The sequence below is a fragment of the Cricetulus griseus genome (genome assembly GCF_003668045.3).
Source record: "Cricetulus griseus strain 17A/GY chromosome 1 unlocalized genomic scaffold, alternate assembly CriGri-PICRH-1.0 chr1_0, whole genome shotgun sequence".
Lineage (NCBI taxonomy): Eukaryota > Metazoa > Chordata > Mammalia > Rodentia > Cricetidae > Cricetulus > Cricetulus griseus.
Window position 1 is genome coordinate 194,147,109 of NW_023276806.1, and position 27,382 is coordinate 194,174,490.

At 40.8% G+C, this 27,382-nt stretch overlaps 1 protein-coding gene across 1 annotated transcript in view; it reads right to left on the reverse strand.

Moving 5' to 3' along the window:
* Exoc4 (exocyst complex component 4) overlaps positions 1–27,382 on the reverse strand; it is a 691,582-nt gene that overhangs the window by 148,024 nt on the left and 516,176 nt on the right. Inside the window, exon 12 of the mRNA XM_027391411.2 lies at positions 12,612–12,748. Coding sequence (XP_027247212.1) covers positions 12,612–12,748 — 137 coding nt within the window. The remainder of the gene's footprint in view (positions 1–12,611; positions 12,749–27,382) is intronic.

Below are 27,382 nucleotides of genomic sequence, written 5' to 3' on the forward strand. Positions count from 1 at the left end.
TTCTTCCATTCCTTTCGTTCTTTCATTTACACTGTCACATTTACAGTGTTCAGTTCATTGGTTTTTATTTACATTTATTCCTAAGTATTCTCTACAATCTTTGTAAATGGACTGGCCTCCTGATTTACTTTCATTATGCTTATTATCAGAGGATGGAAGTGGGATTGACTTCTGTTCTCCACAATCTCACTGGATTCTTTTATTACACCTAGTTGTTTGTGTTGGCAGGATCTTCAGATGACATCATCTAGCAGGGTCACTGATTATGTCAAAATGCAACAATTTTACTTCCTTTCTTTTCTTTTTTTGCTTATTTGTCCAACATCTTGTTATGCCCAGGTCTTTGAGGAAAAGCTTTGATTTTTCACCACTGTGTATTATGGTAACTGTGGATTGACTGTATATGGCTTTAACTGTGTTAAGGTGTATTCCCTCCACAGCACGTTTATTGTATTTTCCTCAAGAAAGGACACTGAGTTTTGTCAAGCGTTTTCTTTGCATCTAATGAGACCATCACACAGCTTTTGTCCTCCACTCTGTTAATGGGATGCATCACAATTATTGATTTGTGGATGCTGATGTGTTTCTGCATTCCAGGGATAAATCCCACTCGATCACAGGGAATGATCCTCTTAATGTGCTGCTGAATTGGACTTGCTGGTGCTTTGTTGAGAAATCTAGTATCTGTTTGTTAAAAAGGTTGGCCTGCGGTTTTCTTTTTGGATAATGCCCTTGCCTGTCTTTGGTATTATGGCCTCAATTATTGCTGAATAAATAAAGTAACAGATTGGATGATGGAATGATATATTTGCAGTATAAACACTAGGGACACAACAGAAGGCATGAAAATATCTTTCCTGTGACATCAGCAAATATTAACAATGCTATCAATGAATGCAGAAGTAAGCAAATGTCTAATACAGTAGTTATCAAAGTCTAGGCATTTTTCTAAGTTCTTTACATATGCTAAAGCTTTTTTTCTTGTGTGTATAATGTGCGTGTGTGTGGTATGGTACGTGTATGTACATATGTGTCTGTGGTATATATGGGTGAATTCATTATGTATGTTTGCATGCATGTACGTATGCACATATATGTGTGTGTTTTATGTCCGACTGTATCTCTGTGTGCGTATGTGTATGTGTCTCTAGAGGTGTGTGTATGTATATATGTCTATATGTATGTGTGTGCATTTATATGCATGTGTGTTTTGTGTGTATATGAATGCATGTCTCTGTGTGTTTGTGGTAGGTGTCTGTGGTAAGTGTAACTGTGGTATGCATGTGTGAATGTGGTATGTTTGTATGTATGTGTGTGGTATATGTATGTATGCATGCATGCATATATATGTGTGTGTCGTGTATGTATTCATGCCTCTGTGTGTATGTATGTGTGCATATGTATATATGAGTCAACTCTCTAGCCATGTTCATTCATGACACAACAATCCTGTGTGCTAGATTTCGTCACTTCCACATGGTAGATGAAACATGTAGGTTAGAGAATCTGCCCTTTGTCAGCTGACTGGGTAGACCCAAGCTAAGCCTTGGTCTACTAGAGCATGGCCTCCTTATTACTGTGTACTTCCTCTAGCCTCCTGAAACATTTCTAAGTTTCCTATTGCTTCTTTAACTCCATTGCTTCTTATCTGTGTTTGAAATCAGGCTTCTGATGCGTACACTATGTCTCCACACTCTTCACCCTTTGCCACATTGTTAGCCTTTCTGAGCCTCTGTTTTTTCATGGGGAAGGTAAGGAGAATCCAATTTAATGGAATTGTGGTGAGTGACTAGATAAGCTAATGACTTATAAAGTCCTCTGCACTGTGACTACCGCACTTAACTGAGTATTTATTTCCACTCAGTCCAGGTCCTTATTACTGTGCACCAAAGTTACTTAAATAGGCTCCTATCTGATCACAGTAGGGAGCCAGACAGGAGAAACTAGGTTCCCTGCTTCCTACCAAACTTATAGGACACATGGTTAGGGAGCAACATCTGTAACAACTGTTTGGGGCCAAGAGAGCAGCTGGCACCGAAAGTAAAGTGAAGGGGTTCATCTGATAATACCCATCAGTGCCCAGGTTATACAGATGTGTTATGCCAGTTCCTAGAGATAATTATGTGCAAAAAGTCACAGCAACTTCCTTATAGAAGCTGAGAGTTCAGATAGTGATGTCTAACCAGTAACACACGTGACAATCACTTCTAAAAGCACAATTGCTAAGGCCTAATGCTTAGTGGACCACCTGTGGAAAATCTAATGTCTTAAAGCTTCCCCTAATCACTTTGATGTAAACCCACTATTGGAGAATAATGTTATGAAAAGAAAAACATACATACACATATACATACACACACATGCACACATCAATAACTGGTCAAATTAACACAGTCAGAAATGTAAGTTGCCAATGGGACAACTTCAGAAGCATATTACAAAAGCTCGCCTAATACATGCTTTCTATGAGGTACATAGCACATATTTTGTAACAATCATTTGTGCATATTTTATATTTAATAAAACTATGTGTGGTGCTTTAAATGATAATGGGCCCCACAGACTCATTTGTTTGAATACTTGGTTCCCAGTGGTGTGACTGTTTGGGAAGGATTAGGAGGTGTGGCCTTGTTGAAGGAGCCGCAACAGAAAAGTAACTAATACACCACGTGTCAGTGCTGAGTGAACCAAAAAGGTGGGAGAAAACAGTCTTCTTAGGCAAAGGAGAGTTAGAGCAGGGCGGGCCTTTGCTGAGGGGTTCCTCTGGCTCATGGCTTTGATTTCTCCCATGTTTACAGTTTATTAGGTTGGCACATATTCAAGGGAAGCTCCACTCTGTTCTTGGTACCAAACAAAAGGTGCAGGGATATTGAAACATTTCCTTAGTCTCAAGGCATCCACGAATGTCCAGTTTCTGCTGGTTAACACAATGCGCTCTTCCATAGCTCCACTTGGACCTTCTTGTCCATCTCACCCCATACAAGTCATATAGTTCTCTTTGATCACAAATGGGAAAATTTCAAAACTTTTCTTTCCTACCTATCCACACATCCCGTTTCTATTTCTCCACTTTCCCTAATGCATCCATTTATCCTTTCTGTTTCACTGCAAGTCATTCCCACTCAGTTCAGCAGAAGCTTCCTCATTCATCCAACAAACACGCCAAAGGGCCAACAAAGTGTCAGCCGTGAGTTGGTCCCGTTCCTTGCCATCATATATCAAGCGTGCCACCTTACTACTCTGGGATCAAATCCAGAGCCCCGTGAATGTAGTCAAGTGCTCTATAGCAATTCCACTGGGCCTCATGCTCAGTTTGCAAGTGTGTCCTGCTGCATGGTATCTTCACACTTCAGCAGAAGTTCCAGCTCTTTTCAGAAGACATAGTGAATGCCTGAAAGGTTAGTCTCCAGCTGCTTATAACCCCCAGTAGTATGCTGTGTCTGATATTAATGGAGTTGCTAAGTGTATAGCAGAGGTTTTGTTTGTATTTTCTACCAGGTCCACAGTTATAGCAGTGTCACACACACAGTACCAACCCCTAGAAAAAAATTAATGAAGTGATGCTAAATTAGAATGAAGAGGAACTTTAGAAAACTGTGACTCCCAAGCATCAAATGACTCTTTGGGGACAGATGGAACTGCTGGCTGAATCTCAGGGCAAAGAGGACAAGCATGGGAAGAGAAGCATTTGGCTTGACAGTGCAGAGTAATAGATACTTGACTGGGACTACCGTACATTTCAGAACTCACAACTATGCTTCCTTGAAGCTCCAAGGGGTGTGACTAATTAAGGACAACACTTCTGGTCCTCATTTGCCTTTCAGGGAACATCTGTATCCTAAGCATGTACCATGATATCATTCCAGAACAGTCTTCCCGGAGTGTTGTGCTCACACAGGCGAGATGTCCTGACCTTTCCCCAGATTTTTAACCCATAGCTCTGCTCAGGTTCTCCCAGCACACTCAGAAGACTAAGTGACTCTCAGCAGAGGGCATTGTGAGCTTAGGGATTTGAGATCTGCTGAGAACCATGTGGGAGAAAGTCAGATTGCTATGTTCCCCTGCCTTCTCCCTCCTTCCCTCCCCAGTGTTACATCATTTTGGATCATTTGAATTGTACATGGCTTTCTATTTAAGTCAGTCATTTGCTGGCAGCAAAACTAGAACATTTCCTGTTTTTCCTCTCACTGTAATCAGGATTTGGTTGTCCAAATTAGGACTGCCCTAATTACTCCTCAGCAGGTGCCAATCTGGGGGAGGGCAACAGACTGGAAGAGAGGAAGTAAGGACATTTTGCATCCTCAGAGTCACACAAGAAGAAAACACATTTTCCCTAAACCTGGAAAACCAGATTAAGTCACAGAAACAAGCACCATGGGGTTGTTTGTGGAGAATATACACACATGATCACAAATTGCTGTAAAACAAGCATAAGATGGTTTTCTACTTATTTGCTGTCAATTTGCTTTACAGATTTGCTTTTTCCAACCCAGAGATGAATTCAAGTTACACCCATAATTTAGCAGCCATGTACAGTGCATTCTTTGGAATAATGGGACATTATTCTGGAGACTTTGACTGTGTAAGAAGAGTGTGTGTGTGTGTGTGTGTGATGGGCTCAGTAGGTAAAATGCTTGCTACCAAGCATGATGACCTGATGTCTTAGTTAAGTTTGTATTGCTGTGATGAAACATCATGACCAAAAGGTAAGTTGGGATAGAAAGGGTTTGCTTGGCTTATACTTTTATATTGTTGTCCATCATTGAAGGAAGCAAGGACAGGAATTCAAACAGGGCAGGAACCTGGAGACAGGAACTGATGCAGAGGCCAAGGAGGGGTGCTGCTTACTGGCTTTCATCCTATGGCTTGTTCAGCCTGCTTTCTTATAGAACCCAGGACCACCAGCCCAGGGATGACCCCACCTACAATTGGCTGGCCTTTTCCCAACAATCACTAATTTAAAAAATGCCCCACAGGCCCAATCTTATGGAGGCATTCTCACCTCCCAACCCCGGTCTTGAGACAGGGTTTCTCTGTATACCAGCCCTGGCTGTCCTGGAACTTGCTCTGTAGACCAGGCTGACCTCAAACTCACAGAGATCCACCTGCCTCTGTCTCCTGAGTGCTGGGATTAAAGGTGTGCACCACCATGCCTGGTTATCGGCATTTTCTTAGTTGAGGCTTCCTCCTTTCAGATGACTTCAGCTTGTATGAAACTGACATAAAACTAGCCAGCACACCTGAGCTCCAGCTTGGGCACCACACAGTCGAAGGAAGTAGCCGATTCCCACAAGTTGTCTTCTGATGTTGATATGAGTATCATGGTATGTGTACATGTGCATACTACCCTGAACAATTAGTAAACGGCAGATGGTAAATACAGGTTTCCTTTGAAATACAAATACAGAGAAATAACTGAACTCTGACCCATAAGAGTCCACAGTGAATGAAACTATTCTCATTACTCATTTCTGTCTAAAAACCAATTACTATCTTCGTATCAGATCTCACCCTCACCTACCTGTCCCCAACACAGCTTATAGTCTCCTTTGCTTCATATGCTAACAATCTTCTCTCTCTACTAAATGCTTTCCAAATATAGATGTGTATGTATTCCTCTTTGGAAATTGACAAACCAAACATAACAAATGTCCACTGGGCCCCAGTAAGTTACTACCATATTGTTGTCCCCCTCTGTAGTGGCACTAATTATAGATACATGCTTAGCCTATAGTTATAATTTCTATACCTATATTTTCCTTTCTCATCTATGCCATTCTGGCTTGCACCCCAATGCCCCATAGGCACAGCTCTTGTGACGGTCACCAGAGACCTACCTTGGGGAAGACACTACCCAGTCCATGCGACGGATTAAGCCCAATAGCAGAATCTGATTCATCCCTCTGCTTGGTGTCCACATCACATTCTTCAGATTTTTCTAAGTCATTGGTTATTGCTTCTCTGTCCCCTCTGACAGTTATCCCTCATTCTGTAAACCTCTTAGGTCCACCTTTTTGTCATCTGTGCCATAGCTAGCAATACTCATCCCAAGCTGAGATTTCACCAAGTACCACAGTTTCAAATACCACTCATACCGCATGCTGGTGGTTGATAAATACCTATCTCCAGGCCAGAGCTTTCTCCTTTTGATGAGTGTTTCCAACTGCCACCTCTATGTGTCCATGTGAATGTCTACTAGAAACTTCAAATTTAGTTTTTTTATAGAAAAACATATGACAGAACAGCTAAAGATGAAAAATTAGGGGATGCCTCTTGGGCCATCCTTGCCAGGTGAACATGTATGTGTTATACAGTGTTTCTAGCCGGGAGCCTGGCTTTGGCTCAGGAGCAGGCTTACAGCCAGGGTGAATGGCAGGTTTTTACCTATTCATTATATGACCAACTGTCTAGTTGTTCCAAGATCAGCAATATTCTCCTTCTCAATGGAAATTGACTCAGAATGTAAAAGTAAAAGATGAGGAGATTGTGGTGACACGCAGGCACCATCTGCACTGGGTTTCCACATAATACCTTGGGAAGATGCTGAAGAGAGAGCTGCATTAAGAGGTTTAGGCTTGGAACCCGGAAACAACCTAGATGTTCCTCAGCTGAGGAATAGATAAAGAAAATGTGGTACATTTACAAAATAGAGTATTACTCAGCTGATAAAAACAAGGACACCAAGAAATCTGAAGGCAAATGGAAGGAACTAGAAAAAATCATCGTGAGTGACGTAACTAAGACCAAGAAAGACAAACATGGTGTGCACTCACTCTTAAGTGGAGATTAGCTACAAAATAAAGCATAACTATGCTACAATCCATAGACCCAGAGGGGCTAGGAAATAAGGAGGGTTCATGGGGGGATGCCTGTATCTCCCTGGGAAGGGGAAATACAAGAGATTTTGTGCGTAGACTAGGGCAGGTGGGGATGGGAACACGAGTGATCAGGTTGGGGGTGCAGAGGGAGAGAGTTCTAAAAGAGACTACTGGAAAGGGGGTGGGGAGGCATTTGGGGGTCAGGTAAAAACCTGGCACAAGGGAATCTTCTAGGAATCCACAAGGATGACCCCAGCTAAGACTCCCAGCAATCGAGGATATGCAGCCTGAACTGGCAATATCTGTGCCTAGCCCAATTGTCATCACAGAGGCTGCAGACCTACAACCAAACAGTAGGGGGAGTGTGGGGAATCCTGCAGAAGAGGGGAGAAAGGATTGTAGAAGCCAGAGGGGTCAAGGGCACCACAAGAAAATCCACAGAATCTACTAACCTGGGCTCACAGGAACCTACAGAGACTGAACCAACAACTAGGGAGCCTGCATGGAACCGACCTAGGTCCTTTGCGTATATGTGACAGTTGTGCAGCTTGATCTTCTTGTGGGACTCCTCATAGTGGGAATGGGGACTGTCTCTGACTCTTTTACTAGCTTTTGTAACCCTATTCCTCACACTGGGTCACCTTGCCCAGCCTTAATACAAGGGGAGGTGCTTAGTTTTACTGCAAGTTGCTACGACATGTTTTGTTGCTATCCGTGGGAGACCTGCTCTTTTCTCAATAGTAATAGAGGAGGAGTGGGGGGGAGGGACTGGGAGGAGAGGAGGGAGGGAAAACTGCAGTTGGGATGTAAAGTACATAAATAAATTTATTTTTTAAAAAAGAGGTTTTGGCTTAGAAGTGCACAGTGGCACATGCCTACAATTCTAGTACTTCCAGGGCTGAGGCAGGAGGGTCTTGAGTTCATGGTTAGCCCAGGCAACACAGTAAGTTCCACCACCTGGCTCTAAAACTGAACCTAAACTGCCAGGGCAAGAAGCACCTTACAGAGCAGCAGATGCTATGAATATGGAGCTACCACCCCCACAAGGACACCACCACCACCACAGCCATATAATTTGGGTGACATTTCATTTGGCTAAAATCACGTGTAAAAGATTGGTGTTTCTGGAACACCTTTTCTTTTTTCTTTTTTTTTTTTTTCCTTTTGGAAAGGGATGTTGGGCTAGAGAGGCTGTATAGCTATGTAAGGTCATACAACCAGTAGGTAAAAAGCTGGTATTCACACTGGCTGTAGGGCCTGCTTCTGAGCCAAAGCTGGGTTCCAGCTAGAAACACTGTATAACACATACATGGTCATCACAAAATGTCACCCCTTCCTCTTTCCTCTTCATTTTGCTCACCTCATCCCTAAGAAGGCAAGGATGACCAAGAGCACCCCTAAATTTTCAACTTAAGATGTTCTGTTGAATGTTTTCCTATAAAGAAACTAACTAAACTGATGGAAGGCATGGAACTTAGAGGAATAGCACACAATTTTTGATGACAGAATGAGGATTCAAAAATATCTCAATAGACCCAGATGAGGAGTTAAAAATAACACTACATTCAATGGGTGGATGTGAGATCTTGAATCTATGTTTAAAAGTTACCACAAACTGCAAAGAAAAAGAAGTTTTTGCCCTTGTTCCCCCTAAACCCTCCACTACCCTCTCCAGCCAATCAGTGGCCTGGCATCACAAAATGTCACCTCTTCCTCCTTCCTCTTCATTTTGCTCACCGCATCCCTAACAAGCACTCTCCTATTGCTCTTCCTTCTCTCTCTCCAATCTGTCTAAACACAAAAGCAGAAAGCCTCCACAGAGCACCTCTCTGTACCTGGTCCTCCCGCTTCGTGCCTTCCCTGACTTCTGACGGCCTAACTTTGAAATAGGAGTCCCAGAGTCTGCCGTTCGAGAGCCCCTAATGTCACCCACACTCATTCACTTGCTCTTCCTTTGTCGCTGCAGCTCCATCCTACCCTTCATAAGCTGCTCCATCTCAATCATCCTCATCAAACCAGTTGCCACTCTTCTCCAATCCTCCCCTGCTGTTATTGGTCACGTGTTCTTATGGCACCGCTCTTGTCTGTTTTAGTGCGTTTCCTCTCACAACGTGATGCTGTGGGTGTGTACATTGTTTCTTTGTCACATGCTACTCCTTCTCTCCTTTCCCTAGACTGTAAGGGTCCTTAAAGGTAGAGTCTGTGGACTCTTCACACACAGAAGGGTGGGGGAGGCTTGGTAGATGCTTAGTGAAGCTCTATCCAATGCAATGACAAGATACAAAAAGACGAGATCGGGTGTGTTCAGGGTGGTATCGGCAATCTATGGGACCTCAGTACTTATCCCTAGCACAGGAATGGACTTTGAGGGCCCATTTCAAATAGAGGGATACTCCCTCAGCCTATTCACAAGGGGGAGGTCCTAGGCCCTATCCCAAAGGATATGACAGACTCTGAAGACCTCCCCCCCCATGGAAGGTCTTACTTTCCCTGGGGAGTAGAAATGTTATGGGATAGGTAGGGTGTTAGTGGGGGCAGGGGAGGAGGGGTTGGAGAGGGAACTGGGATTGGCATGTAAAACAAGCTTCTAACTTAAATAAAAAATGGAGGGAAAAAAGATACAAGAACTGGCTTTAGTCTTGGCCCCCAAGGGAGGCACTTGATAGTGTTATTCTATTATGCAGAGCACACCTGGAGAACAGTTCAGGCTTGGGGGAGTCCTTGTTAAGATGGATACTACCAGGCTAATGACAATGGAGAAGGGTGACAGGACGAAGTCCAGTCTAGGGGAGAAAACACATTAAAAAAAAAACAAAAACACAATGAACCACAAACACATAAGGAATAAAATGGAGTGGACTTTGAGTATGTGTTCTCAAAAGGAATTGTGGGACCCTGGTCTCTGGATGTTTTTCTGCCTCTTGGTTCAAGATGCAGGTTGTTGGCTTCACTGGGCACTTCTGCTTTGATAGAAAATTCTTTGTCAGAGGTGCACAGCAATGAGACCATGATATTTTGGACTGGAACCACCTGAAGGGAGCCTTTTACTCTGTGGGTTAATTGGCCAAATTATTGCATTATAGTAACACAAACCTGACTAATGTACAATGGCTTCCAATCTCTTCACATGTTGAAAGGAAATGATGAATAGGTGCCAAGCTCTAGGAACTTAAAACTTTTCTGTCAAAATAATTAAAGCAACAACACTTAACAAATTCTACTTATCAGTAGAGTTTAGATTTCAGAGCCAGCTATTTTATGATAGGTTCTTTATTACAGTTTAATTATAAGTAATATTCATCAACATTATTATTGGTGAGAAATTGGTTGGTGCCATAATCATATGTATATTTACAAAAAACTTTAAATATAAAATAAATCACAGTGTTATTAAAGCCTAATTTTAAAATGTTTTCATTGCTTAAAATGGATGTTTCAATGTTTAAAACATTCTTAAATTCTCATTTGATAGGTCTCTTATTGGTACAACCATTTTGGAACTTATTTTAAAACACCTGAAAATAGAACACCCATGGGATGGCCAGAGGGTCCAATTTCAATCAAATATGTTAGGTCAGTGGGTTGAACAATTTGTATACCCAATAAAATAATTTATTAAGACTCTAGTCTCTCTGCATATTAAAGCTGACAATATAGTCGTTTTGGGCATGAATCTAAATCCTTGCAAAACTCAGGACTTTTGACATATCATAAATACATTTGTAAAATTAAAATCACTATTTTAAATGATCTTAAAGTCTAGGAACAGAAATATCACATGTTCTCTTTTAGATGCAGAATCTTTACAATTCAAATTCTGAGAAGTAGAGAGTAAAAAAAGTTGTTCCTTGGGTTGTGTGTGGGGGGTAGGAAAAGGGCATGTTGGGTCAAGAACACAATCTCCATTAAACACAACATGAATTTTAAAATTGACCAGGTGTGATGGCATGCGCCTTTAATCCCAACACTCAGGACACAGAAGCAGACAGATCTCTGAGTTTGAGGCCAGAGTGAGTTCCAGGACAGCCAGACTACGCAGAGAAACCATGACTTGAAAACCAAAACAAACAAACAAACAAACAAACAAACAAACAAAACCAAAAGAAATTCCTCAGTAGATTTTCAATGTCCACATCACACACAGTAAAGAAGCTATATGAAGTGATAGATGTGTCATAGATTGATTTAATCATTACTTATTTTAAAACATCCCATTGTCTCCTAAGTAGGTTCAATTAATACTTTTCAAGTAAAAATAAAAAAAAATGTAGTTAATGGAATTTCAATCCACAGGGGTTTGAATTCTCCCACTGTATATTTGTAATATATAATAAATGTTCTTCTTATGGTCCCTCCTTCCTTTTTTCTTGAAAACCAGTTATATTTTATTTCTTCACTAAGTTTTATTGTAATGGAGTACATTTTTAGCTTGAAACGTTTGCTTATTATGTTGTAATTTTGGCAAAACAAAGTTATATAAGCTCAAGTTTTAAAATAGGGCTTTACATTTTCTGTTACCACAAGAATAATTTTTAGTATTTTTGAATTACCATGATAATTATTTAGTCTCTAACTGAATATAAAAATATTACTAGTAGATGACTTTAACCTATTCTGTTGACAGTTTGATGAATACAAAAAGTAAATATTGTTGGGAGCACAACTCAATGGGATTAGAGCTTTTTAAAAATTAATTGAGCTAAGACAATGGATAAATAATACTTCCTGCTGGAATGAGGGAGGTTTGCTTTCAAATATATGATGTAATTCTTTCAGATCACTTCTTTTCAACTTTGTTTCCTGGCTCATATTGAAAGACTCTCAGAACCTCTAAATGTCCAAATCTTGTCTTCTCAGACCCTCTGTTGGTTCGTGTCACTCTGCCTAGGTAACACTGTCTCCTACCATTTCCCATTTAGGCAATCCTTATTGTTCCTCCAAATACAAGGCCATTATGCTAGTGCCCCCTCCTTTACTGCAATGCCTTTATGATTCTCTCCACTTGCATGAATATCAGCTGTCTGGCATGTTACCTTCTGCAAAATCATTCCTGTCTGTAATCACCTTTTCTCTGTGTTTTCACACAGATTTTATGATTATTCGCTGTACCGTCCCTTTCTATCCTTAATTAAATATCACATACAATTTAGTATTTGGTTATACATTATCTTTTTTTTGTAATTGTTTCAAGTCTTGTCAGCCAGGCCATAACTGTTCCTATTATTAGTTTTCTATGTGAAATGCTATGACCTTTTTATGAGCACCAAATAATTTGATAAACCCAGAAAAAACGAAATCTGAGGTCTAACAGGTCAAGTTCATAACTCTGTTTTTCTCTCTTCAATTGATGCTGAAATAGGGTTAGTTGTTCTTTCCTGATGGTAGGAGGGCTTCACATCAATGTCAGTAGGAATGTGTTTGTGAGAATGAGATATTCTTTATATACTAGAATATTAGGGGTTTTAAATCAGGCTATTATCAGGATCTTTTCACTCGCCAAGTGGACTAATCAAGACCCAAAGTTTCCTTGGGGAAGCCACACTTCTAGTGCTAGGTTTCTATGAAAAACAGGGCTGACCCCCCAGCTGAACCATTATAACCCATCTTAAGTATCTCTGCTCACTTGTTCTTTTCATTCCCTTTGTCAGTGTGACTGTGCATAGACCTAAGAGACTGTCTCTATGATTCTCCTTGTCAGGCCTGCTGACAAACTCAGGGAAGGAGGCAAGGAAGGCAGTGTTGCCAGCACCACCCTGCTCCACACTGAGTCAGCACCGTCGCCTAGAGCTCTACCTGTAGGCAGTGGAGCAGGTATCCTTGTACTCCTGGAGCTTCACACACACCATGTTGAGGAACTGATCTGAATATGCACTCAAGTCATGCATCAGGTTCATGAGGTCTTGCACTGTCTTCTCCACAATGATTGTGCTCTGGAAATGAACAAAAAAGAGAGGACACAGAAACTCATGAGATTTCTGTTCAGAAATAATGTACAGGATAAGCAAGAACAACTGAAACAATAAGGTCACTTAAGGTACTTGAGCTTCCTGTAGGATGTGGCACTTAAAAATATGAATTAAAATCAACAACCAAATAAGCATGTCACACAATGCTAGCCTTTCAAAGACCTGAAAGGTCTGTTCTCAGGAATGGCATAGAATAGGGATTTTCAAAAGGTCTGGTAGACTTCATGGAATCCACAAGATGCCTCTATATCTGTTTTTATTGTTTAAAATGTTGTTGGGAGGAGGGGGCAGTGGAAACCAGGACTTTGCACTCTATCCCTAAGCTACATCCCCATTCCTTGATGGTTTGTTTGTTTGTTTGTTTGTTTCTGACACAGGATTTCTCTGTGTTGCTCTGGCTGTCCTAGAACTCCCTCTGTAGATTAGGTTGGCCTCAAACTCAGAGAGATCTGCCTGCCTCTGCCTCTGCCTCTGCCTCTGCCTCTGCCTCCCAAGTGCTGGGACTAAAGGCATGCACCACAACTACCACCACCACCTAACCTCCTTGCTGTTTTAAGACTGGGTTTTGCTACGAAGCTCAAGTAGGCTTTGAACTCACAATATAGCCCAGAATGCCTTAAATTCCTGATCCTCTTGCCTTCATTTCCCAAGGGCTGGGATTATAGGCTTCCACTACCACTACTGGAATCTCTGTGGGTTTTAAGCAAGAGCATTCATAATCAATGGAAGCCTTACTTATCAGCTCTACTTAGAGTGAAGGACCACCACAGGCAGCACAAAGAAAAAGGCTTCTGTTATTTGTTTTAAATTTAGAAACTATCATTGTATTAAGAATAACAAGTAATATTTGGGTTATAGCTTATAGCTTGCAGAGTGTTAGTAGCATGTTTTGAGTCACTTGAAAATCATATAATACTCATGGTTAGCATGAATGTTTACAGGGTTCTTATAAGTACAGGGCACAACACTAGGCACTCTACTTGCTTTAGCTTACTTAACCCTTTCAGTGCACCTGTAATTACTTTACTGTCAGGGAAAACAGTAGCCAACAGGATGAGAAAGTCCAAACAAAAAAGCAAGAGCTCCAGGCCCTACTCATTTTTCTGTTTCATTCTGATTTAACACTGGCCCTGAGTTCTGTCCACACCCCATTGTTTTTTCACATTTATTCATGTTACTATAACAAAGTAGTAGTCCTCCTGAGAGAAAGGCTACCTGGCTCCCAGTTTGGAGGTTTCAATCCATAACTTACTAGCTGGACTGTTTGGGGACTATGCTGAGGCGGCACACAGTCAATGGTGGAACTAAACTGCTCAAGGCATGCTGGAGCTAGGAGAGGAGAAAGGCCTGACTGTGGAGTCTCCTCAGAGGACATGTCCTAGTGGCCTGAAGACTGCCCACTACCCCCACACTTAGAACCTCAGCAGCTGCCCAGTAGCTCTTCTCAGGGACTAAGCCTTTAACACATGATTCACAAGGGCAAGTTCAGAGCCAAACAATGGCATTATTGTCAGCACTGTTGAACAAGGAAGCGCCCACATAGACTAAGACTTTAAAATTAAACCAAAGAACTCCCCAAAAGAAAATTAATAAGACCATCTTAAAGCTAGGGTATTATGCAACAAATTAGTGTTACTTCTGAAAAGGGGAACATTCAATAAACTCTGAATCTTTGGTTAAAAACACTTATTTCATGTCTCTTGCAAAGAGAATAATTACACTGAAGTAAATATTAATCACACGCTTACCAGTCTGGAATCCTTTGGTCTATAAAGTGCTTGCTATATAGTTATTTAAATAAAATTCTAAGGCTACAGAAGACTTCGATATAAAGGAAATATTAAAAATATTTTTCCACTTTCACAGTGACCTAGGAAGGAATCAATAGCATTTTACTTTGCTTAAAGATACACAATGGGGTCAAGGTTTTAGATGCTTTGTTTCCTCAAATAGAAAGAACAGATAAAGGTAGATACAGTGGAGAATTCGCCTGCTCGATGAGTTACAGCTGAATGCTTATTTGAGATGATTTGCTGCTATAGGCTTCTGCCTACTATGCCTTCCTCTCCCCCCAGTCCCACTGAAATAATCAGAAGGAAAGAAGAAAGGAGCATTGTGCTATGTAAGGCAAACCTCACAGGAAACCAAATTATAGTCTCTATAGAATCCTCACAAGTTCCACTTCCTTCTCTGTATTGATTTTGAGATTAAAGCACTGCAGCTTCACCCTGATCTATAATCCCATTCCTCTGTATTTGTGTGTGACTGACAGGAATTGATTCTGTCCCACTACATGTCCCCACGTTAAGCATCTAAAATCCTCATCCCAATTCAGAACACAGGATATCCTATAAAATGTGGACAGCAATTAGTAAAGCAGAGGAGCTCAGCAATCCTCACAAAGCCTGCTTCAATTCTAAAGCATTGCAAGATGAACATGGGGAGATTACTCTGATCATTAGGAGAAGGCCTGGTTCTATCCTCAATTACATGACTGGTAATCAGCTCTGGGGTAGCTTGGGCAGCCCTTCCTTTATTATGACTCAATTTAGTCCACTAATAACAAGGATAATTTGATTGCTCCTTTATTGGTCCACATGACTCATGTACTCCATCTGTGCGTTGGTGCTTTGACACTGGCTGAATTAGTGTGTAACTGTTCTCAAGCTTTTGCAGGTGTCCCAACTCCATTATCAGCTTCTCAGAAGTGACCATCATGTCCCTTTTCTTTTTGTTCACCTCCCACACGTCCTTCCACTTGCTCATCACATGTCAGGATCTTTGGAACTGATAAGAGAGTGCTCATACAGAAAACGTAAAAACTTCTCATTGAAGGTCACATAGGCAAGGGATGTGCAAAACAGGCATTTGCATTTTGCTATGTCTTTTGGTGAGGGAGGTTTGTTCTGAATCTACCAGAGTGCTTTGGGGTAATAAGAAAGGAACTGACAGAATTTGGAGGGGAAAGGATGATTGAATGAATAGTCTCTGGAGGTCAAGGTTTTGGAGGTGAGCAGGAAGCACCAGCACGGACTAAGTAGAAAGGTACGATTTAATTCCGATGGCGGTGCTTGCCATGGCACCTATGTGATGCTCTATGATTCTATACAATTTCCCAGCTCTTTGGCTGGTTTACCTTGTCATCACAGCACTCTGGATAATCAATCACTGCATTTTCTTCAAGGAAAATGAAACGGCACTTTGCACAATGATAGGGACTTTCATGGGAAAAAGGTCCACCTTTGCAAGAAGTTACACAATTTCCAAATCAGTGGCTCTGACAGATAAATGCTAGAAACATTATTTCAACAAGGTCAATCCTGTTTTCATTTGTTTGACTTTTTTTTTAGCATCCCCATTGATTTGCTGGCTCATTGTTAATAGAGAAGTTTGCCACTGTGAGTATAGGACTTCATAATAAGTAAAAGTGAGTTTATTCATTATAATTCCCATTACACACATGAAATAATTTATATTTGTTTAGGAACAACTAAGTTCACATTTCTTACAACTTATTAGCAAGTAATGAAGTCTGAGTGTGACCAAAAACAAACAAACAAACAAACAAACAAACAAACCACACAAAACCAACCAACCAACCAACCAACCAACCAATCAACCAACCAAATAAAAAACAAGGAGAAAAAAAAATCCTCAGACAGCAATGAATGCAATGAAAAACATCTACAAAAAATAAACACCTGGAGTTTATTACAGTGATGCAAGAGCATTCCAAAATGGAAGTGGGTACATAAGAACCAGCAATTTGGTTGCACATTGGGAAAAAATGATTCAGAGTTAGGGTGTAACTCAATGATAGAGTACTTGCCAGGATGAAGATGGTCCCAGAACTGATCCTCATCACTGTAAAATTAATATGTAAAGCTTATGAAGGGAGATGATTGGTTTTTTTGAGACCTAGACCACTGTTGCAAAAACTGGGCTCCATAAAATGATACTAATATTACTATTACAGAAAATTGGATCCACATGCAAATGCTTTGGGAAACAGATAAAGAAAACTGAAGTTGCTTCTATTCTGGGAGACTTGAAAGCCTTCAGAATACTAACATTATCATGAATCTTCAGGGGATGACTATAGTATGCAATCTTATTCTAATTAATGGACTTAAAAAAAGACCTTACAATGCAAAAAAAAAAAATGTGTCATAGCCCATTCCTTTACACCTGCTGAAAACGTATTTGTACAACACAGTTTTAGAATGACTTAAAATGACTCCCCAGTTCTTTGGTTATAGTGTTTGCTTATAGGGAGGGCCTATGATATGCTTGAACACACAGAGGGAGAATTGTAGGAGTCTTTTCCCATCCATTCATTTCCTTTCTTAAACTAAAAATCTGCTTAACTTTGGCTCTTTGGCCTGCCTATACTTCTCTCCAATTCCAGTGAGCATACACATCCCTGTGTGGCTTCAAATGCCCTAGATCTTGCTGTCCACAATGCTCTTCCTATGTTGTGAATCCTGAATCCCTTTCTTGTCACATTAGCACAGGTGTTGCCCACTTTACTTTGAGTGTCTTCTTCTGTGCCACTAGAACTTCTTGGATGAACAATTTCAGCCTAGGGTCTAAATGGGATCTGGTAACCACTGGTTCACTAGGCTGTATCATCCACTGCACTGTAATTTTTTTTTTTTTAAGGAAGCCAAGGACCATTCCTTCATATCATTAACACCAGGCCATATAGTTAATGTCTACCATAGGTTATCTATAAATTGTATTCAATGAAGTAAAATAATACATAATACAATAAGGGGAACAAACTCTCTCTCTCCTCTCTCTCTCTCTCTCTCTCTCTCTCTCTCTCTCTCTCTCTCTCTCGTTCTGTCTTTCTCTTTCTCAGACAAGAGTAATCATTAATGACATCAGTTAGAATAGCAGCTTCCCTTCAAGGAGATAGATTCAGAGAGTGAAGGAAAGGTTCTTCTAGGTGCTAGAAATATTAGGAATGGTTAGTTACTGCATAAATAAAAGCACTGACATTCTTTGCATTTAAGATGCCTGCCCTCAAGCAGGCAAGTGACCAACCTTCTAGCTGGACCACCCCCCACTAGATTCTCCTAACCCAAGGCACACTGTGCCACCCAACCCCACCTACCTCATTATCCTCCCCATGGCCAGCCCTTCCCTGCAACTCCAGCAGAATCCAGAGGCACAGGTATAGCCTACACCAGCCAGAACAGTAGACTACAGAGGTCCAGGTACAGCCCACACCAGCTGGAAGAAGAACAGACTCAAAAGGCCCAGGAACAGCCTACAGCAATCAGAAGAACAGCACCCCTCTGCTGGGCTCCATATTCTGGTCTACAACTTCAGAAGGAGATTTGGTTTTACAGGAGGCCAGGCTGGATATTTGCACCCAAGGCCCTGCAAACCTCAACAGAGACATCCTACTGGACCTGAAGACTTGCCAGTCACAAGAACCCTTGGCCACTTAGGCCAGAAGGTGAGAGGAAACAGAAAACAAAGGAACAAAACAAACATCTAGCAAAGACAAATCCAAGAATTATCACCAAGACTTCTAATAATTCCAAATCCAGATGTCTAAATGCCAATATAAGAAAACATTAAAAAACAGAAAGGACAATACGGTACCATCAAAACCCAGGGATTCTACAATGGGAAGACCTGAACATTCCAACACAGCAAAAGCACAAGAAAACAACTTAAAAAATAACCTCATGAAGATGATAGAGGCCCTTATGAGGAAATGAAAAACTTCCTTAAAGAAATCAAGGGAAAGACAAAAAAAATGAAGAAATTAATAAATCCCTTAAAGAATGCCAAGAAAACAACAAACAGGTGAAGGAAATGGTTCAAGAACTAAAAATTGAAATAGAAACATCACTAACAGAATACAAGAGATGGAAGACAGAATCTCAGGCACTGAAAATATAGAGGAAATAGAGTCATCAGTCAAAGCAAAAGTTAACTCTAAAAGATTCCTAACACAAAACATCCAGGAAACCTGGGATACCATGAAAAAACCAAACTTATGAATAATAGACATAGAAGAAGGAGAATAATCCCAATTCAAAGGCATAGAAAATGTACTAAACTAAATCATGGAAGAAAACTTTCCCAACCTAAAGAAGGCTATGCCTATAAAGGTATAAGAAACTTACAGAACACCCGAATGTATCAGAAAAGAAAGTCTGTGCATGTCATATAATAATCAGAACACTAAATATGCAGAACAAACAAAGAATATTAAAAACTGCAAGGGAAAAAGGTCAAGTAACATATAAAGGCAAACCTATAAGAATTACACCTGACTTCTCCAATCGTTTTATGAATAATTTTGTTCTTCTTGTCTTTGTATTTAGGTTATAACCTTCCTGAAACATTAAACCAAGTAACTTTATAATATACTGAGGTTTCTGTAGCACAGAAGAATAAATAATATTGAATCATAGGATTTTTAATTTCCCAATTAATGAGCTGTATAACCATCAGAACTCTTTACTTGAATAAAATTCTATAATGTTTTTCAATACTGGAAATAAAAAAAAAAGAATTACACCTGACTTCTCAATGGAGATTCTAAAAGCCAGAAGAGCCCAGACAGATGCCATGCAGACACTAAGAGACCACAGATGCCAGCCCAAATTACTATACCCAGCAAAACTTCAATCATCACAGATGGAGAAAACACAGTATTTCATGATAAAACCAAAAGTAAACAATACCTATTCATAAATCCAGCACTAATGAAGGTACTAGAAGGAAAAATCCAATCTAAGGAAGTTAGCTGCACCCATGAAAACATAGGCAATTGATAATCTCACACCAGCAAAACCCAAAGAAAGAAAACACACACACACACACACACACACACACACACACACACACACACACACACACACACACACACAAAACCACCACCTTTATTACCAAAAAATAACAGGAATTAACAAGCACTGGTCATTAATATCAGTGGACTCAAGAGACATTGATGGAGGATGGATTTTGAGTCAGGTAGAAACCTGGTCCAAAGGAAACTCCCATAAATCTACACAAATGACCCCAGCTAAGACTCCTAGCAATGGTGGATAGGTAGCCCAAACTGGCCATTTCCTGTAATCATATTGGTAACTACCCCAATTGTAATCAGAGAGCCTTAATGCAGTGACTGTTGGAAACATGCAGAGATGCACAGCCAAGCACTGGTAAAGAGAGGGAGAAAGGATTGTATGAGCCAGGGGGTTCAAGGTTATCACAAGGGAACTCACAGAATCAACTAACCTGGTCTCATAGGAGCTCATAGACTCTGGACCAACAGCTAGGAAGCCTGCATAGGACTGACCTCAGCCATCTACACATATGTGACAGTTGTATAGCTTGATCTGCTTGTGAAACTCCTAGTGGTGGAAGCAGGGCCTGTCTCTAATGTTTTGGCTGGCTTCCTCATACTGGGTTGCCTACCCAGACTTAGCACAGGGGAGGAGCTGGGTCCCACCTCAACTTAATATGCCTTGCTTTGTTGATGCCAAATGGGAGTCCTGCCCCTTTCTGAATGAGGCAGAAGATGAGTGGATTGGGGGCCTCAGAGGGTGGGGCATAGGAGGTGGGGAAGTGGGGGTTGGGGAGAGGGAATAGGAGGAGAGGAGGGAAAGGAAACTATGGTAGGGATGTAAAATAAATGAATAAATTTAACAGGAAGAGACAAAGCCAAAAAGGACAGGATTCCTAACCAATAGAAAATTTGGCTGAACAAATAAGTTCATCTAAAATACAGCAGAGGTACAGAAAATGAACGAGTTAATCACACTGGGGCAGCAGGCTAGGGAGTGGCAAGAAAGCGGGGTATGCAACTGAGGAGTCCTCAACTTGTTTGCAGGCTGAACAAGAGCTGGAGAAGAGCACTAGCAAAGACCTTCAGGCTAGTGAAGCGGTGTGGGCATGGACTGGACTGGGAGTCCAGGGACATGAGTGTCCTTTGTGACGGGAAAGTGGGATTGGAGGCGTCAGGAGAAGTTCGCACGTGTATAGGTCTCAACATCTTGGAAATTTCTTTTCTAACAAGAAGATGCAAAAAATGAATCTAAGCCAGGTGTTGGTGGCGCACACCTTTAATCCCAGCACTTGGGAGACAAAGGCAGGTGGATCTCTGTGATCTAAGCCAGCCTGATCTACAGAATGAGTTTCAGGACAGGCTCCAAAGCAATACAGGGAAACCCTGTCTCAAAAAAAGAAAGAAAGAAAGAAAGAAAGAAAGAAAGAAAGAAAGAAAGAAAGAAAGAAAGAAAGAAAGAAAATGAATGTAATTTGACGTCACTAACCACCTGATGACTCACATCAAATAGGAAGTGGGTTTCAAAAGCACCCAAAAAATTCCCTTCATTAGACCGAAGAATTGAGCAGGATTTATAATTGGCTTAGACAAAACAAAAAACAAAAATCAGATTTTGGTGAATCAGAAAAAATACTAGATTCCTTTAGAATTCATGTAAGTAATTATACAAACTTATTTGCTTATTGAGACCTTGGAGAACGAGACAGTGTGAAGGCTCGGTCAGATGATCTGAGTTTGATTCCTAGAATGCAAAGGGTGGAAAGAAAGAGTGAACTCCCACAAATTACCCTCTGATCTCCACAAGCATGTCATGCACTGTGTGCCACCCCCCCACACAAATTAAACACTTTAGAAACTTTGAAAATATATGACATAAATTATCAATCACATACGTGTAAGCATTTTGGTTAAGGGATCACTGATGTTGAGCAAAGTCTGTACCTCATGTGTCCTGTAAGCCCAGATGAACTACTTGTTACATCTTTCGTATTAGTGAAATGTTGTGGGCAGGTTATCAATTCCCCCTTAAAATGTAAAGAAACGCAGGTAGCAGAAAGAATTCAACAAAGAACTGACAATGCATTAATCCTTGTAAGAAAAATCTCCCATCTCTCTCCCCCTTCCCCATCCTCCTCCCTCCATTCCTTCCTTCCAAAAACACTTGAAGTCAGCAAAAACAGAAGGATCTACATGTTAGAAAAGAGACGGATGCACAAAAATCATGCATTAGCATCAACAGTACTTCCTGTAAGTCACGCTCTTTGTAAAGGACAGTCTTTTCTTTCTGTGACTGATAAACTCAGTGTAACAGGTAACAGGAGATGGTTTCAGAATAGATGGAAACATGGATAAAGAAAGTGTAGGCAATGGGATGAATGTGGACTTGGGTCTGGAGCATGGGTGAGGTTTGGATGATTAGAAGGATATTGTTTTAGGTAAGAAAAAAGTGTAGGCATAGGGTGGGAATGACAGATGAGCTGTTCTTGTGTAGCAAAGAAGAGACTATCTAGGCTGAGTAAGAGGAACCAGCTTGTGGAAGGACTGACTGAGAGACAGGCTGGTATATGTAGGGGTGGGGGTGGGGGGGAGTGGTCTCTTATATCTGGAGAATAGTAACATCATGTATGAGGTACTGCTGCCTCTAGAATCTGAAAACCAGTATAATTCTCTAGTTAGAAGAGGAAAATAAAGGGAGCTAAGGACATGGCTCACTGGATAAAACTGTTTGCCACTAGACCTGATAAGCTGAGGTCAATCATCAAGACTCAAATGGTGGAATAAGAGTACAGACTCCAACAAGTTGTCTGTCTGACTTTAACATGGTTGTAATGGCATACATGAGCCACTTTCTACACACACACAGGCACACACACACACACACACACACACACACACACACACACACACACACACACACACACAGGCACACATACAGAGAAACATGACAAATATAAATTAAGAGGATTGACAAAATATATAATGATAATCAAAATATTAGATAGAATAAATTACCATCCTAATTATGTTTATTGAAATCCTGAAGCAGGTCAGAATACTGTGAACTTCAGAGCACTTCAAGAGTTTCAATCTAACACCACGCTGAAGAAACTAACTCAGGAGACCCAGCTGCATCAGCAAGTTTGTGATCAGCAAACTTATTAAGCAAAGTTTCTCTTTCTCTAAGGAAGGAAATCAACAATGTGAAGAAATAGGAACAGGGCTGTAGTTACACCATGAACTCAGCACCGTGCCTTACAGTTTTCTGAGAGATTTACTAGAAAGATTTACTTGAATTACCATGTGGTTTGAAGCATCCATGGTATTACACCAACAGCTTTTTTCCCAGGATCTCTGTCCAGGGAAGCCAGTCCTGAATTCTGTGGAAGTCTTTGACTACACTGGTTCTTTCTCACATGTGCTGGATCAGCTCCATGGAAGACAAACATATTCAGAGATGATTCTTTGTTGAAAGTCTTCCTTCTCACTTATAAGCTGGACAGCCACAGGACACTGGCAGATTAGCTTACAGTTGTGATCTCTGTATACCATACTGATTGATGACCCTGATGGCCCTCTCCTGTGGAATCACAGGAAAATGAGCTTTAATGACTGCTTCTAGAATATGAAGCTCCTGTCTACAGTCCTTACACCCAAGAATGCTATGGGAATGTGTTCCTGTTAGGCTGGTTCCAAACCACTTAGACCCTCCCTCCAAACATGGAGTTGGAGGGGACTTTTAGGCTACCGTAAAGTGTCAGTGGGAGAACAGATAACTCTTCCCAAGAGGACTTCCTTTGTAAATTTTTTTTTTTTTTTTTACCAGAAATGTAGAGAAGCAGTTGAAAAGAGCAGACACAAACTTATAGGAACAAGGAATGGAACTAATGAGGTAGAGTTGGCAATGGAATAGTGATTTCATGGGACAGGAAAAAGTAGATGCTGTCATTTATTCTTGAACCTTCCACAAAAGGGCTATTATACCTCTCCCCGCCTCTGTAGTTCAGGGTTACAGTTACAATTAACCCTGGGTTACGTTTTTAGGGTGTGGGATTTAACACTGGGAGGAGGGGTTAGAATGTCATCAATTACAGTTTTGCTTACCCTGGCTGACATGCCCTCTGCAGTACTATACAGTGGTCCCTACGACGGAGAAAATGTGCCTATCATTTATTACCTTTAAGTTTTGATGAACAGTGGGCTCAGGGACTAGCTGGAGCTGGATTTTCTAAACATAATTCCTTAATTACAGATGCTCTTCCTAATTTCTTATTGAGCTTTTAGTATTTCCAAAGTAGATGTTTCACAAATGTAACTGTTCCAGAATGTAGACATATAACACTATAAATATGCTGTAATTTTTGTAAACAACAAAATATCACTTGGGATGGACTATGGGACTAGGCCATAGATTCAATTTAGAAAGCATTTGGAAAAACTGATCATGATATTTGGAATAATTTAAATCTGTGCCATGACCTTGACTTCATGATTAAAGTGAGAAGATAAGAGAGAAATAAAATACCGAGTTTTACATGAGTTGTTTTAAGGAAATAACAAACATCACATTTTATTACTCTTGTCAATCAATATAATTTTCTTTTGTTGAATGATATGCAGGGGAGTTGTATATTAGAAGCTGCTTGCCAATCTTGATTTCTCTGTTAAATAGATAGAAAACTCACTATAAGACATTGCATTTTTTTCCCCTTCAAGTAACACCCTGTGGTCTCTCAAATAATTACTTTATGTGAACTCTTCTTAGGAAATGACAACAGGTCAACCTTGGCTACTGCAGATAGCTTAGTCTTCGAATGCTACTGAAGTATTTTTTACTTGGGGATGAAGATCTTCAGTAAAATATCATTATAATAAAGTATGTACTGCAACATATTTTTCACTTCAAACAAAACCAACAAAAACCAAAAAGAGTTAAGAAACAAAAATGCTCAGCAAGAGGATTAGTGAGAACACCTGGTCTGACCTTAAACAGCAAGGCAGTTACTCTAAAGTCTGCACCAAAGAAATAAGAACCTGGAGGGCATCCTCTACCCAACAGCATCTTCTGGAGTTCGCCTTCACACTCATGTATCGCTAAGCACTCTGCTCAAAGGGCTTAAAGTCCCACATTCTACAGTGGAAATAGACACATTTTGGAAGTCCCCCTGTTTCCTTAACATAACAAATACTGGGTTTTAAAAGCTAGGTTAATTTTTTAAAAAGCAGCAACATAAATGTATAAAGACTTGCAAGTAAATAATCTAAGACAAGTTTATAGAGAACAGAGAGATCTTGGAAGACAAATTCTGACCCTTAGTGGTTTGAGTGTGAAAAGTAAAATACCCAAAACTACTACTTTTTTTTTTGTCTTACTATGTAAAGAACTACAAAGTAGAATTTATGTTAAGATAAAAACAGGGATTGTAAGATGAGCAAACTATCTTTCACCATTCAATACTCATTGAGATGGTGCTAGTTATGTGCCAGACACAACAGTTTACACACACACACACACACACACACACACACACACACACACACACACACACACACACACACGAACATGGACACATGCTCGCGCACACACAGACACAACACATGCACACGTGCACACCCAGTCTTAGGTAGTCTATAGTGCAATGCTCAGAAAGGTCAAAATAACCAATGGTGGAAGGTTCCTACTACATTCAGAACTGTTATAGTGATGGATTTGGTGAAGCCAGGTTTTCAGACAGCCATGGACACAGTGTAGGGAGAGGGAAGAGAGAGTCACAGGAAACAGATGTGTGATGCATGTAGCTCAGCAGATGCACAGGACAGACAGGAAGGCTGATCAGTGCAATGTTCTGTTTGACCAGCCTTCTGGAGGCATGAACCTTCAAAACCACTAGCCAAGAACTCCTCTCTTAAGCCCTCTTCCCTCTTCTTATTTTCCCCAAACCATGGACTTTCAATTCACCAACAACTGATACCCAAGATGAAAAGACAGACTAGACTGGCACAGGACTATAGCTTCTTCTTCAAATTGTGTCTTGGCATAATTTTCCATGTTCTACTATCAACATTACCACAACCTTTTTCTTTTTTCTTTCTTAAAAAAATATTTATTTATTTTACATCCCAACTGCAGTTTTCCCTCCCTCTTCTCCTTCTAGTCCCTCTTATCCACTCTTCCTCCATTTCTATTTAGAAAAGGGCAGGCCTCCCATGTATAGCAACAAAACATGTCATATCAAGTTTCAGTAAGACTAAGCACCTCCCCTTGTATTAAGACTGGGCAAGGTGACCCAGTGTGATGAATAGGGTCCCAAAAAACTAGTAAAAGAGTCAGAGACAGCCCCCATTCCCACTGTTAGGAGTCCCACAAGAAGATCAAGCTATGCAACTGTCAGGTGTATACAGAGGGTCCTAGGTGAGTCCCATGCAGGCTCCCTGGTTGTTGTTGGTTCAGTCTCTGTGAGCCCCTATGAGCCTAGGTTAGTTGATTATATGGGTTTTCTTATGATGTCCTTGACCCCTCTGGCTCCTACTATCTTTCCTCCTTTTCTTGGGCAGGATTCCCCAAGCTCAGGCTAATGTTCGGCTACCAGAACATTTTCTAAAACTCCTTTTCCCATTGCTGAAAACACTGAACACTGTAAATATCTTAGTCAGGATGCTAACAGATTGTGAGAAAGTAGAACAGTCATTAGCGTCCCTATTTTATAGCAAGTCTAACACTTGAAGCAGTTTACAGGAGGAGACATAACACTTAGAAGGTTTGCAGGGGATGCCAGAACACCAAGCTGCCACCAAAGGTGCTGGGACACGCTTTCTTTCTTTACACTTCTCATATTCTCAAGCCACTCTGACTAGACACTGTCTGTAATCACAGGAGCTTGTTTCTTGAGGTAGCAATATCACTCAAGCATTTTATGTGATTATTTTGTCCTTTTAAAGATTACACATCCTCAACCATTTCTGCTAGGGCCAACATTTCTGCTAAGAGACCCAAACATTCAGAGGAGACCTTTTACTCTTCTTGTATTAGCAGAGGTAGGTACCCAGCAGGAGGTTCCAATGACTTACAATGGGACACGATTCATTAGGGAAGAGTTGCAAATATATAAATCAACATGTCAGAGGAGGAAGAGTGGGTGGAGCCAGTGAGAGAGGCCCACCACACACATATTTGTTCCACTTTGCTCACCTTCTGTGGTGGCTCACACCATATAATAATCAATTATGCTGTCAAGCTTCGCTACAAATTCTTTCAGCCTGGGTTATTCAGGCACCTCTGAGGTAAGATCTGGAGTCCTCTAAGGAGGAAAAGGAGCAGGAAGCTTGGCTTCCAGTAAAAGGGAACATATGGACCTGTTCAGGGGAGAGAGCATGTGAGCAAGCACGAAAGCATCCACACACAAGGGGAAATGTGTTCAAGGGTAGACTACAATCCAGAAATGCTTCATACTAGGAGTGAACATATCTGAGAATTAATGACTTCTAAAATTGTTTCTCATTAAAAACAAACAAACAAACCCAAACTGACAGTTGTAAACCCAGCATTCTAGCAACTATTCTACATGACCTTTCCATGTTGAACAAGTCAGAATGTACGCATGCCCTCAAAACTAAAAGACCAGCCAACAGGAGAGCTGGGCTCCCAACATGTTTTCCTGCTGACTGACTTGGGAGAGTTGAGCCAGTCTCTGTCCCTTTCTTCATTTGCAAGGAGTGGGACATTCTTCATGACCCAAGATGAAATCTCCAGCTCACCCACTGTAATATAAGCTTGGGTTTCAGGT